The sequence below is a fragment of the Elephas maximus genome, chromosome 15, assembly GCF_024166365.1.
Source record: "Elephas maximus indicus isolate mEleMax1 chromosome 15, mEleMax1 primary haplotype, whole genome shotgun sequence".
Classification (NCBI taxonomy): domain Eukaryota; kingdom Metazoa; phylum Chordata; class Mammalia; order Proboscidea; family Elephantidae; genus Elephas; species Elephas maximus.
In genome coordinates, this window is record NC_064833.1 from 68328581 (window position 1) to 68343756 (window position 15176).

At 36.8% G+C, this 15176-nt stretch overlaps 1 protein-coding gene across 12 annotated transcripts in view; it reads left to right on the forward strand.

The window, feature by feature from the left end:
* The window catches only part of STAU2 (staufen double-stranded RNA binding protein 2), a 364940-nt gene that overhangs the window by 55806 nt on the left and 293958 nt on the right, over positions 1-15176 (forward strand). For 10 of the 12 annotated variants that reach the window (XM_049853679.1, XM_049853684.1, XM_049853677.1 and 7 more), the window contains 2 exons: positions 1259-1418; positions 11913-12048. The exons of 1 other annotated variant lie outside the window; for it this stretch is intronic. In XM_049853679.1, coding sequence (XP_049709636.1) covers positions 1259-1418; positions 11913-12048 — 296 coding nt within the window. Of the gene's footprint in view, positions 1-1258; positions 1419-4820; positions 4881-11912; positions 12049-15176 lie in introns of those variants that run through there. One more of the 12 variants, XM_049853686.1, reaches the window with a different exon arrangement.

Consider the following 15176-nt stretch of genomic DNA (forward strand, 5'->3'; position numbering starts at 1 on the left):
GGTGCTCCTTGGAAACCCTGTGGAGCAGTTCTCTTCTGTCCTGTGGGGTCACTATGAGTCAGAATTGACTTAATGGCAACAGATTTGGTTTTTTCTTTTTTATTATCACATTGACATTTTTGGAGTCCAAGCCAGTTATCTCATGTCTTAGAATATTTTACAATCTAGACCTCTTTGATTGTTACCCTGTGATTAGATTCAGAATACCTAATAGTTGATGTTGTGTACTTCTCCTTGAATCATGCCAGGAGGCACTTGATGCCATTTTATCTGATTATTGATGATGTTAACTTTGATCACTTGGTTAAGGTGTTTTCTGCCTGACTCCTTCCGGCAAAGATATTTTTTTCCCTTTGTAATTATTAAATATTTTAACACTTTGTATTCTTAGAAATTGGTAGGCACTCTAGTGAAGTAAATCTGTGGATTATGTACACATCTGTATCCTGATCCTAAATGTTTAAAGATGAACAACAGGTTTTGGGGCTTGTATAGAAATATGGTGTGAACAGAACATGGGAGGTGTGAGGGGAAGGAGGGGTGTGAAACGAGGACGGACAGATAGAGCCTTTGTGCCATGCCAAAATGGGGAAAATTGAGTTTTTAACCTGGGTTTGGTGGGGGTGATACTGCTGGGTTTGAATTTTAAAAAGATAGTTTGAGCACAAGTCAGCTGGAAAATTATTATGTACAAACAAAAGGGGATAAAAAGCTGGATCCCGTGCATTGTCAGAGGCAGAGAGAGAAGGAGGGGGACATGAGAAACATTTATGAGGTTAGAAATGGCAGAATTTGGTGTCTGGTTAAATGTTGGTAGTGGAGGCTTGAGAGAGTTTCTTGGTGGTAGAATATTTAATTGGATTGCCTGACTTATTGACTAGCATGTGCCAAGTATAAAGTTTAAAAGATTTTATAAAAGTCTTACAGAGATACAGCCTTTGATTTCTCTGAGTTTGTGTTTGTACTCCTTGTACTTATTCTGCTTTTTTGAGGACTTTTTGAATGATGTTAACAATATGATTCCACATAGGGAAGAGAGTTCTTGATTTATTCTGCCCGAAATGTATGCTTAGAGCTGCCGTTGAGCCTTTGAGTAGGTAGAACAGAATTCTTGTGCTAGGTAGAATTGGAACTTTTTGGAGCAGATCATCTCTGAGTTCATTTGTAGCTCTAAAATTCTGATTCTGTGATGTATTTAATTTTTACACATTTTACTTCCTGAAAAATCGTAATGTTTTCATTATCTATGTTTTCTAAGATGTTTTCAGTGCAGCTGAGTCTCGGCGAGCAGACATGGGAATCCGAAGGGAGCAGTATAAAGAAGGCCCAACAAGCGGTTGCTAATAAAGCTCTGACAGAATCTACACTTCCCAAACCAGTTCAGAAACCACCCAAAAGTAATGTTAATAATAACCCAGGTATGGCACTGGCTTGTTTCCTTCTGTTGTGCTGTTGTGTGCTCTGTGTGCTGTTCTCTGTGTGGAGGGTAAGCTTAGTTTCATTGATAGTGGCTAGTTGCGTAGTCACACCTGTGTCATGGATTGAATTGTGTCCCTCCAAAATATGTGTCAACTTGACTAGGCCATGATTCCCAGCACTGTGTGGTTGCCCTCCATTTTGTGATTGTTAAAATTTATGTTAAAGAGGATTAAGGTGGGATTGTAACACCCTTACTGAGGTCACATCCCTGATCCAGTGTAAAAGGAGTTTCCCTGGAGTGGAAGAGATAAAAGGAAAGGGAAGCAAGCAGAGAGGGGGACCTCATACCACTAAGAAAGCAATGCCATGAGCAGAGTGCGTCCTTTGGACCCGGGGTTCCTGCATGAAGAAGCTCCAAGTCCAGGGGAAGGTTGATGAGAAGGACCTTCCTCCAGAGTTGACAGAGAAAGAAAACCTTCTCCTGGAGCTGATGCCCTGAATTTGGACTAGTAGCCTACCAGACTGTGAGAAAACAAATTTCTTTTTGTTAAAGCCATCCACTTGCGGTATTTCTGTTGTAGCAGTACTAGATAACTAAGACAAGCTAATAATAGAGGAAAAAAAAAATGACAGCTGACTAATAACTGAAGGTAAAATAATGAAGAAGATAATTGTAATTATTTTTAAAAATTTGCTTTATCTTTTTTTTTTGCTCTAGCTTTACTACAGGATTTCTCAGAGACTTTAATACATAAATATGCATTATGTCTTAGTTTCCTAGTGCTGACATAACAAAAATACCAAAAGTGGTTGGCTTTCTTTGTTTTTTTTCAAGTGGGTGGCTTTAAACAGCAGAAATTTATTTTCTGCCAGCTCTGAATTCAGAGTATCAGGTCCTTTGTCTCTTCCAGCTTCTTGTAGCTGCTGGCAGTCTTTGGCATTCCTGGACTTGGAGATGTATCTTTATGGCATCTCTCTTCCCCTCATTCTTTACTCTTAAATGTTGGCAAAAACACTTGTAGATTCAAAGCTCAGAAATTACAACAGATTTTTTCTACAGATAAAAATTGTCAGTTTCTTTTATTAAATATGTAATGTATAATTTTAATAATTAAAATAATTATCCTTTATTTTAATTGAATAAAAAACTTTTAATAAAATTAGCCATAAGCATCTTATTATGCTTTTGTTTGTTGGTATAAAATTTTAGAAATGGTTGATCAGTAAATGATTGTTCTGATTTTAAGCTCTTAAAAATAATTTAAGTGTGCAGTGTCAATAAAACTCTGTGTTCAGTTATCTATTGGGAAGAGACAGACTTTTGTTGGACAATAGTGTATTAACTGATAACATCAAGTTAATATAAAGTCCCTGTAAGTTTAGTAGCAGCCATATTTCCATGTACTCATTTATTATTAAGTGATTACCTTCTGACCCATATTGCCTTATGTATTTTTGTGATAGATTAAAAAAAAAGACATTGCACCTGCCAACAATTTCTCTGTAATCTAATTATAATCCACGTAGGTACTTACTTCTTTTCATGTCTGATGTGACATGTGCTAGATAGACATAGTCTTAACGCCGTGGCTTCCCTATTACTAGACCCTTTACTTCTGTTGACTGATTCCAGTACTTATTCTTATTTAAATAAGCCAAGATGTTATTAAAGAAAAAAAATCCAGTTCAATTTGTAGCTCATAAGAAGCTACCTATTTTAATTTTAAAAAACTTATTCAGTTTACTGTAGCACCACATTACCACCAGTATTTATTAATCACTTGCTTTTATATGTCTGGATTCCCTGGGTAGTATAAACTGGTAACACACCTGGCTGCTAACCAGAAGGTTGGAGGTTTGAAACCACCCAGAGGTGCCTTGGAAGAAAGGCCTGGCAGCCCACTTCCAAAAAACCAGCCATTGAAAACCCTGTAGAGGACAATTCTCTGACACACATGGGGTCTCCGTTGAGTTCGAATTGACTCGATGGCAACTGGTATGCTTATATATATATATATAAAATATGTGTGTGTATATATTAAAAAAGTGTATATATGTGTATATAAACCCAGTGCCGTTGAGTCGATTCCGACTCATAGTGACCCTATAGGACAGAGTAGAATTGCCCCATAGAGTTTCCAAGGAGCACCTGGCAGATTCAAACTGCCGACCCTTGGGTTAGCAGCTGTAGCACTTAACCACTACACCACCAGGGTTTCCAATATGTGTATATATATGTGTGTATATTCTTTTTTTTTTATATATATGTGTATATATATATGTGTGTGTGTGTATATATGTGGTATAAGACAATGTATTTTTCTGTGAGGATCTTTTAGTCTTATACACAGCTTGATGGTAAAAATAATCTACCAAGTGAATGATAAATGCCATCAGTATTCTAGGAAATGATAAACATGGACTGAAGTAGTTTAAGAAAGTGAAGTATGGGTTTTGAATGGAGAGTGGGCAGGTATAGAGGAGAGGAAAGGGACTTCTATAAGGAAAGGCATTTGGTTAGAATATGCACAATGGATTTGGTTCAAAAAAAAGTTTTTGTAGATGGTTTTTAAATTAGAGCAGGTAAGTGACTAATAAGAGATAAAACTGGAAATGTAGATAGAGACCAGATTGTGTTAGACTTGAATACCAGCTTTAGGAGATTAAATTGTATGTATAGTTTGGAGGGAATTGTTAATGAGCAGGTGGGTGATGTGTCATTTAGGAAGTTGAGCTTGACATATGAATGGAAGCAGAAAGGTACTTTGATGAGTTAAGAAACCATTGCCATAGTTAATGAGGGGGAAGAAGAAAGCCACATGGTTGAGCAGCACATGTCCCACCCTCTGCAGGAGTATTGGGAGTGGCCATGGGAATGGATCAGAAGGACAGGTGTTACCTATCTGAGGCCAAAGCCATGCTGGGGAATGAGCTCTCCAAGGCATATAGTGTAAACAAAGAGCAGTGCGTGCTGAGCTCTGGGTCAAATTCACATTTAGAGAATTATAGCAGGAAGTAAACCAGCAAAAGAGTCAGAGGAAGGAAACAGGAGAGACTCTGAAAGGCCAGTGGAGATAAGAATTTCTGCTGTTGATAGAGTTTTTGGGTAAACTTTTAAAATATATTATGTACAGACAAGTGCACAAATTACAAACGTAGAGCTTGATGAAATTTTACACTGTGAACACATGTGTTTAGTCTCTATATGAATATAGATGTCTTTCCCAGTGCCTCGGAAAGGTTTCCTCACACTCCTTCTAGCAGTTAAACAACTGCAAAGGAAACCGCTGTTCTGATTTCTGCCATCTTAGATTAGTTTTGCCTGCTTGATGGGATCATACAGTGTATTCTTGTGATAGTTTGTTTTTCTCAATATTATGTTTGTGCTGTGTAATTTATAGGTAGCCCCCAATTTAAGATGGGGTTTCATTCCGACAACTCTGTCGTCAGTCACTTCTGATGTAAGTCGATTACCGATTTTTATTTTATTGCCTTTCATTATCAGCATCTTTATAAATTCAGTCTCTATTTGTCTTTGGGGTTGGAAACATTACATAGAAACATAAACATATATATGTGCTGCAACATTGTATATAATACAGGTAGTAAGTTGGGGTTCTGTTCTGATGTAAGTGCAGTTCATTGTATCTCAAATACATAGTAAGCCAGGGACTACCTGTATGTTTGTTGCTATATAGTATTTCATTGCATGAGTATACCATAATTTATTCATTATACTGTTGATAGACATTTGGATTGTTTCCAGTTTGAGGCTATTAGAAATAACACTGCTAAGAATATTCTTGTACATACACATTTCTGTTGGGAATACTCCTAGGAATGAAAGTGTTGGGTCATAGGTTATGCTGTGTTCAGCATTAATACGTGATCTCAAACAATATCAATTTACCCTCACATTGGCAGTGTATGAGAGTTTTCTACATCCTTGTCAACATTTGGTATCTTCAGTTAGCAAAATTTTAGCTATTCTGGTGGCATAGTAGTGGTTTTAATTTTCATTTCCCTGATAACTAATGAAAGTGAGCACCTTTTTGTATGTATGTTGGCATTAGGATACCCTCTTTTATAAAGTACTGGTTGAAATATTTTGCCCACTTGAAAAAAAAAAAAAACCTACATTGTCTGTGTTGTAATTTTTATTGACTTTAGTGTTCTTATATATTCTGCATTTATATCCTCTGTGAGAGTATTGCAGATCTCTTTTTCCATAATCCTGATGGTGCCTTTTGATTAATAGAAATTCTCAGTTTTAATGAAGGGAAACCTGTTCCCTTGGTTAGTGCCTTTTTGTATACTGTAAGACATCTTTATCTTCCACAAGGTTGTAAAGATAACCTCTTACATTGTTTCCTAGAGGCTTTATTATTTTATCTTTCAAATTTAGGTCTACAGTTTGTCAGGAATTGAATTTTATGTATAATATGAGGAAGGGTTAAAGATTTTCTTCTTTTTTTTTTTATAGATGAAGGTATATAGAGCAAATTAGTTTCTCATTAAACAATTAATACATATATTGTTTTGTGACATTGGTTGCCAACCCTGCGATGAGTCAGCATCCCCCCTTCTCAACCTTGGGTTCCCCATTTCCATTCATCCAGCTTTCCTGTCCCCTCCTGTCTTCTCGTCCTTGCCCCTGGGCTGATGTGCCCCTTTAGTATACGTGGTTGAGCTACGTGTATTATTGTTTCTTTTATGGGCTTGTCTAGTCTTTGGCTTCTTTTTAATACAAGGACATTCAATTAATCTAGCACCATTGATTTAAAAAAACAATCCTTTCCCCTCTGCATTTCAGTGGCACCTTTGTTACAAACCAGGTGACTATATATGTGTCTGTAAACCAGGTGAGTGCAACTGAGTGTTGAGGACTAAGGTGTTTGTGGAGGAGGAGAGATCCAGTCCTGGCTTCACAGTGAGTAGATGGGTCTTAGATAGTGATAATATCCCAGACAGGAATTCAGTTCATTAATAGCATGGTTAAGGAGCCCTGGTACCAGGCGCAATGATTAAGTACTCGGCTACTAACCAGAAGGTTGGCAGTTTAAACCCATCCAGTGGCTCCACGGGAGAAAGACCTGGCAATCTGTTCCCGTAAAGATTACAGCCTAGGATGCCCTATGGGGCAGTTCTACCCTTTCACATGCGGTTGCTTTGAGTTGAAAATCAATGTGATGCACCTAACGACAACATAGCATGGCTTACTCTGCTAGTTAATTAGGAATATGTCAAGAAAGTATTTTTTCTCTCCCTCCTTTTATTTGTTTTTACTTTTTTTTGGAGGGGGGCTAATTTCAGATTTATATAAAATTTGTAGAAGTAGTATACAGCACTCCTATATACCCTTCACCCAGATTCCCCAATGGTTAACATTTCTGAACCATTTAGGAATAAGTTATAGAGTCTCCAGGGACATCTAGCTCAATTGGCATAACACAGTTTATAAAGAAAATGTTCTACATTTTACTTCGGTAAGTAGCATCTGGGGTCTTAAAAGCTTGTGAGTAGCCATCTAAGATACTCCACTGGTCTCACCCCATCTGGAGCAAGGGAGAATAAAGAAAACCAAAGACACAAGGGAAAGATATGTCCAAAGGACTAATGGACCACACAGCCTCTGCCAGATCGAGTCCAGCACACCTAGATGGTGCCCAGCCACCAATACTGACTGCTATGACAGGGATCACAATAGAGGGTCACAGAAGGAGTTGGAGAAAAATGTAGAACAAAGTTCTAACTCACAAAAAAAGACAAGACTTGAGGGGAGATGAGAAGGCAGAGGGGGACAGAAGCTGGCTGAATGGGCACGGGAATACAGGGAGGAGAGGAGTGTGGGGTCTCATTACGGGGAGAACAACTAGGAGAATATAGATAGCAAGGTGTATATAAATTTTTGTATGAGAGACTGACTTGTTTTGTAAACTTTCAATTAAAGCACAATTAAAAAAAAAAAAAAAAGACCAGACTTATGGTCTGACAGAGACTGGAAAAGCCCTGAGAGTGTGGCCCGTGGACACACTTTAACTTAGTACTGAAGCCACTCCTGAGGTTTACCCTTCAGCCAAAGATTAGACAGGCGCATAAAACAAAAGGAGGCCAAAGGGTCACACCAGCCCAGGGGCAAGGAAGAAAAGGCAGGAGGGGACAGGAAAGCTGGTGATGGGAAACCCAAGGTTGAGAAGGAAAGAGTATTGACATGTTGTGGGGTTGGCAACTAATGTCACAAAAACAGTATGTGTATTAATTGCTTAATGAGAAACTAATCTGCTTTGTAAACCTTCATCTAAAGCGCAGACACCCACACAAAAGAGTAAGTTGTAGATACCACTTTACACGCATGAGCACTCTCCTATTAGGGAGTTAACATTGAACCAGTATGAACATTTAATCTATACACCCCTTTCAGATTTTACTTATTGTCCCAATAATGTCCTTTAAAGGTCCAGGGTCTAATTAGGGTTGTGTGTTACATGTGATTATCATTTATTTCTCTTTTATTCCCCTTCAGTCTGGAATAGTTCCTCAGCATTTCTTGTCTTTTATGAGCTTGACATTTTTGAAGAGTACATGCCACGTATTTTGTAGCTGTCCTTAAAGTTGAGCTTTTCTGGTGTTTCCCCTTGATTTATGCATTTTTAGTGTGACTCCCACAGAAGTGACCCAGGCTCTTGTCAGGAGACACCCATGTTGATTTGCCACATTAGTGATGGATGGCTCTTATCACTTGGTGATAAAGTTAATTAATACGTGTGTTTTGTTTATTAAATACAAAGCAGTGAGTAAGTAATTATGTGTTCTATGTAAATATTCTGCTCCTTATTGAACCTTCACCCACCAGATTTAGCAACCATTGATGACTCTTCTCTGGATCAAATATTACTCTGGCAGTTGTCAAAGGATGATTTCCTAATTCTTAGAAATTTTTGTTTTTAGGTTTATTAGTTGGCATTCTACCCTGAGGTAGAGCTTTCTCTTCTTCCCCATTTGTTTGTTTGACTGTTTATATCACTGCTGACTTTTGGATTCCTATTTTACTTAAAGGCTTATAATCTGTTACTATTATTATTTATTTTGATGCTTAAGTTGTCCCAGATTTGGCCAGTGGTTTAGCTCCTTCAAGTTGACTCCTGTGTCCTTTGGATGTTTTCCTGTCTTCCTTTAGATGCTTCTTTTTCTCTGATATAATATGATGTTCCAAAGTCGTCTTGTATCTTCTGTGCCCCAGCCCTGGAGCCAGTCATTTCTCCAAGAAGCCCTGGTGGATTAATCAATTTATTCTTTAAACAAATATTTATTGAGTGATTACTGTACCAGGGACTTACCTAACTTCCTACAAAGCTGCTTTCTCACGTGTTAGTAGTATGTTGTTTCTTAAAAGTTATTTGTGGCATTTTTCTTTGACCTGTCACATGGAAGAATCCAAAATTGTTGTTACGGACATTTGTATACCTAATTAATTAGGCTTTTCATATTTATCACTGATAAATACAAAAAATTTCCTCTAATATATCCAAAAACCCTAAAAACTGATTATGAGTTTTCAACGTCAACTCTGTAGCCTTATAATGCATGAGGATTCCTATGTATTGATTATCTTTTGTAGCCTGAGTCCAACTATCACACGCTGAAAGCAATGTTACTTAGCATTACCTGGAGGCATCTCACAGTTTGATGTTACTCTGTGTTTTCTGTGGAAGCACTGGGAGCTGTACAGGTAAAGAGGATGTGCTTAAGTGGGTATGTCAGTAGCTCTGTATGAAGCAGTCGGAGATACTTTGCTCTAAAATAGTTGAAATCTTTTCAGCAGGGTTTATGCTGCCCTGCTTTTCTTCCAGTCTCCTTCACAAAGATCAGTTTCTAGCATTTCTATGAAGAAAAATACTGTAGCCTCACTTTTAACTGAGGAATTTACATGGGATTATTCATTCATTTAAATGATCTAAATACAAGACTTTTACCTACTTAAAAATCCAGTTTTATAGTATGGGTTGGAGACATAGTGAATTCCACCAGTGCGTGAAAAATCGCCCCACTGGCGGTTGAGACACATTTCGTTTCCTGTTTAAATGCCATACGTAAAAGATGAGGTCTTCCAGGTTTGTTTGGAACCCCTCCTCCCCGCTTTAATTTTGGGCTATTTGTGACTGACCGTATGATTACTACAAAGTAGAATTCAAAGTGTTATAAATCTTGTTTAACTATTTAACATGAAATTAACTGAAATCTTCATGAAGTAAGAAAAATTTAAACTTTTAAAAGTAAAGCTTCTTCTCTGGTGTTTAAAAAGCCTGGAAAATTTTTAGGCAGTTTCTAATGAAGTTAAATGTAAACCTTCTGTCTGACCTAGCAGTTCTGCTAGGTATATAAAAAATATACCCGTGAGAAATAGGTGCATATGTCTACTAAAAGACTTAGACAAAAATGTTCATGGTAGTTCTATTCATAATAGCCCTTAAACTGGAAACAACTCAGATGTCCCTTCACCAGCAGAAAGGTTAAACAAATTGTGGTATATTCGTTCAGTGGAATAGTATTCAGTGATAAAAATGTTTGAAATACTGATACATGCAGTAAAATCATTGTTGAGTGATAAAGCAAGACAGAAAATAGTACCTGTGTATATATGAAGAACAGGCAAAACTAATCTGTGGCCAAAGAAGTCAAAATAGGTATCTTGGGGGAGGTGGGTGTTGACTGGGAAGAGGCAGGATGGGACTTTCTGGGGTGATGGAAATGTTTTCTGTCTTTATTTGAATGGTGGTCACATGAGTGTTTACGTATGTAACAGTTCATTGTGTATTTTTCTGATCCCTTGATAAAAGAAAAAAAGGAAGAAAGAGGAAGAAGGAAGAAAAGAAAATCCCTTTAGGCTGACTTTCCCTTCCTCTGCCATTAGAATATGTATTAAATTAGGGATTTGGACTAAATTAGGGATTTGGACTAAATTAGGGATTTACTATTCAGTATGTTGATTTTTCCTCACTGCTTTCCTATCCTTGTCTTTTTTTCTTTCTCCTCCTTCATTCTCCCTTTCCCATTGTCTTTTCTCTTCCTCTTAACCTTGATTTAGTTCCTGTTCCCATTATCCTCTTCTGTGGTTTTACATGAATTCTTTGGAAAAAAAGACAGAAAATAAGTGGTTTATTGACTCTTGATGGGTTACTGATAACCTGGATGCCAAATGTACATTTGACTCAGGCTCTGCCACTCCTTTGCTGGTACTTTGTGCCAGCCTCAGTTTCTGTGCTGCGATAAGTGGACCCATTTTTGTATGTGATGGTATCTTAAATGTATACTATTATAAAAGACATAATTCAAATAAAATATTACAGAATTTACATCGAAATAGATTTTACTTCCTGTAAAAGCTTTATATTCCTTTTGTGATTTGCTATATGGAATAAACCTACATAAGTTTTTCCAAATAACCTTTATTGGTACTTAAAATAATTTGATAGAATAATTTTACTTTGCATTTTTTTAAATATGGAATTTTTCAAATGTATACAAAAGTAGAATTAGATAGTGAACCTCCCCTGTAGCCATTGCCAGCCTCAACAATTATCAATACATAGCAGCCAGTCTGCTGGGAGCCCGGCAGTTTGAATCCACCCAGTTGTGCCAAGGAAGAAGGCCCTGACGACCTACTTCCGTGAGGTTATAGCCGTGGAAAACTCTGTGGAGTCTAGTTCTACTCAGACATACATGGAGTTGCCATGAGTCGAAATGAACTCAATGGCAACATGTTTGTTTTTATGGCCAATCTTGTTTCTCATCTCTCCCCCTGCTCCCCTGCCCTGGATTATTTTGAAGTAAATCTCAGATATAGCACTTCATCAATAAATGCTTAGTGTGTGTCTTTAACAATGTACGTGTCTTTTAGTATTAGCTAGGAATAAATAACAATTTAATTCAGAAAACATCCACAGAGAGTGTCACTTACGTTTACTTTGTTATATGTTATGGAAAAACTCTTTAAGGTTTTTTTTTTTCTTTAGGTGAGACCAAGAATTAGTTTTTATAATTGGTAATTTTTACTGATGCCCCTGTATTCATTTCTAATGTTTAGTTGCTTGCTAACCAAAGTATAAATAAAATATTCACAGATAATAATGTTTTCACTCATTAAATACATGCAAGCTTTCTGGGGTAAGTAATGTTGACGTTCAATACTTTCTTTAATAATATCCAAAATGAGCAATCTAAGTGTTTTTTGTTTGCATTGTTTTGAAATAGTATGATTGGAAAGTTGAATTTTTTGTTGTTAATTTATAGATAGTGTAGCAAAAACCCCAAAGAGATTTTATTAGAGACTATTTTCGTGTTTATTTAGTTTGTTTGAGCACTCGCTTAGAGAGAACATCCTGCAGATGGGCCATCCACCCCTGCCTTCTTTCCTGGTAATGAGATGCCTTACAGATGTCGCATGCATGGTTTATTGTGGAAATATTTCACTACTGTGCCTTTTTTTTGAACAGGCAGTATAACTCCAACTGTGGAACTGAATGGGCTCGCTATGAAAAGGGGAGAGCCTGCCATCTACAGGCCATTAGATCCAAAGCCATTCCCAAATTATAGAGCTAATTACAACTTTCGGGGCATGTACAATCAGAGGTTTGTATGTCTCCTTTGGTTTTGTTCTTATGTTATCATTTTACACATGTTGTACACGTTTCTGAAACTCAGAGTATTGCCATTGAAAATAAAATTTGCTGTGGGCATTTTGCATGAACTTTGGGTAAATCGGGCTCAAAAGGCATATTTAAAGTAATACAGTTAAAAAAACAGTTTTTAGGAGCTAGTTTTTATTGAGTCCTGAGAGCCCTGTGTTTGTTTGAGGATCCATTTTAAAACCACTGTACAGTTTAGAGTGCTGTCTGCCCAGTGGCTTTCTCATGGCCTGCACCAATCAACTATAGTAGGTGCTGAGCTCAGTGGTTTTCTGGATTCGTTCTGATGACTCACAAATATGAGTGTTTGTAGTTTATAGGACATTTGTGGGAGGGAGGAAGGATTTGCTAAGTCTTTATGGACATGGCATGATTTCGTGATAGTTACAAGGGTAACAGTTTTCTTCTAAAAGTGTGACACAGTTTGCAGAATAGTTTTTTTTTTTTTCTGATCATAAAAGTCATGTAGCTCATTATAGAGAAGGTAGAAAATGTAGAAAGGTAAAAAGAGAATATAAATAATTTGTGATTCTAGAGTTAACTATCGTTAATGTTTTGATGTACTTTTACATTCTTTTTTTTCTTTGCATATGAATACATCTAACAAAATCAAAGTTATCCTTTATGTGCAATTTTGATAGTACTTTATTGAGGTGTAATATATGTATGGGAAACTGTATCAATATACATCTTGATAACTTGTTTTATTTATGTATGTACATATTCTTTATTTGATGAATTTCTACACATGTATATCTTCGTGTGATCACAGCCTAGCTCGAGATGTACAGAGTTTTCATCACTCCTGCCAGTTTCTGCATGCCTCTTTGCAGCTGATACACCCCTTCCCACAAGTAACCACCATTCTAATGTCTGTCACCATAGATTTGTTTAGCCTGTCCTTGAACTTCATATAAATAGACCCATACAGTATTTATTTGTTTGTGTCTGACTTCTTTTACTTTGCCTAATGTTTTTTTGGTTTTGTTTGTTTTTGTTTTATTGAGATTTATCCATGTTGCCTGTGTCTGGGGTTCATCCCCTTTTTATTGCTGTATAGTACTTCATTGTATGTTTATCCTGTGTGTGCATTTTTTGTGCCCTCTTTTTACTTAATATTGGCAACCCTTTTTCATGTCTTTAATCTTTGAAAATATTTTTGATGGCTACATAATGTGTCATATGGCCAAGGTGTACTTTTTTCATTTTATGCCTTTTGTTGATCGTCTAGGTTGCTTCTTTCTTTTTTTGCTGTTACAAATAATGCTGCTGTAAACTTTATCCATAAGCCTTCACATCACTGATTTTTTCCTTAAGATAGATTACTAAAGGGGCATATTGGGTTAAAAACGAGTAATGTGTTGTCCAATTCCATTAGAATTTGTACTAATTTCTTAGAGTATCCAAGAATCACTATTCTACTCTGACAACACTGTTGTAAGTTTAAGAAAATTTTTCATTTTTGATAGGTAAAAGTAGTATGTTGTTTTTATTTTGATTTTATTGGTTACTAGTTTTAGTGAGGCGGAACAGTTTTTCAAATGTTTATTAGCCGTTCTTTTTGATTTGTCTGATTTTTTTTTATTGCATTGCTTGACAGTTTTTCAGATGTTTTTGTGTTGAGGATATTAGTGTTAAGTCTAATTTGTCATGATTTCCCTGCTTTTAAAAATCTGGCTTTTAATTTTGTATTTTTAATGTACTACAGTGTTAAATATTATATGGTCTAATGTATTGATTTTTTTCTTTTGTGTTTTCTCCCACTGTTTCTATACCTAAGAAATTATTTTCCGTGTGTAATCAGGTATTTGCTGATGCTTTCGTTATGGTGCTGTATGTTTATTGACATTACGACTCAGATGGGCAGAGAAGGTATTTAGTGTCTGAATTATCTAAGACTGGTATTTTACTTGGTAGTAGAAAAATTACCATTAATCCTACTTGATGGCAATGGGGGTAGGGTTTCCAAGGAGCAGTTGGTGGGTTCAAACTGCCAGCTTTTTGGTTAGCAGCCAAGCTCTTAACCATTACACGACCAGGGCCCCATTTAAAACTTAGTCTTATACAAATTGTAAATAGTTCAAGTATTTATTGCTCAGGTCTCTTAGAAAAGTGTACACAGTCTCAGACTTCTGCACCCTCCTCCTTTTATCCCCAGGTGGGCCTGGGAGAATCTACCGTCTCATCCTTATAGAAAGAGTGAGCCCTGACTTCTCTGTGGGTGTCCTGTACTGTCCTTTGGCTCCTCTGGTCTTTGTGCTCATGTCCATTGACCACCAGCTAGCTGTGCACTTCTCTTGCCTGCCCTGCTGAAATATGCATTGATGACTTGTCCTTTTTTTTTTTTTTGCTCGGATAATGCTTTTCAGACGGTATCTGCCATCCTGTCCTTGCTAACTTGGCCTAAATCCTCAATTTTCCTGGTTCCCCTGGTATGCTGTTTCAGTCCCATCCTCTTTTGTAGTGTTTCCTGTGGATCGTCCAGTAGCAGGTTTCTTAGCTCTCAACTTGGAGTCCACACTGGACTCTGCAGTAGTAGGCACGGGAGATATAATATTACTGTTACTGTTGCTTTGCTTTCTCTTTTTCTGTATAACAGCCATTGTCTTTCTTTCAGTCTGAGGTTACCTAATGTAAAACCAGTTGCCCACTTAAACACAATAGATGTGTTTGGTCACCTGAGTTAGGAACACATTGTCTATTTTATACTTGCAAGATATTTTATTTTTAATGTAGTCTAATGAATAGATTCATAAGGGTGTTATGTTTAAACATTTTGTTGTTTTTTCTTTCTATTGTCTTTTACTAAAATTTTGTTAGAGTTTTGACTAGTGAATTTATTACTTTTAACTGAAGGAGGTTTAATGCTAAAGCATTGAAAAATCAGACAACAATCCTTGTCTTGATGGACCTCATGTTCTAGTGGAGGAAGCAGGCAGTCAATAAGAGAAGAAATACATACAGTGTGTTAGATGGTGACAAAGACTCAGGAGAGTGAATAAACCAGGGAAGGAGAATACATCCTTTTAGATATGGTGACTTTTGATAAAGAGCTAAAGTAAGAGGGGAAAA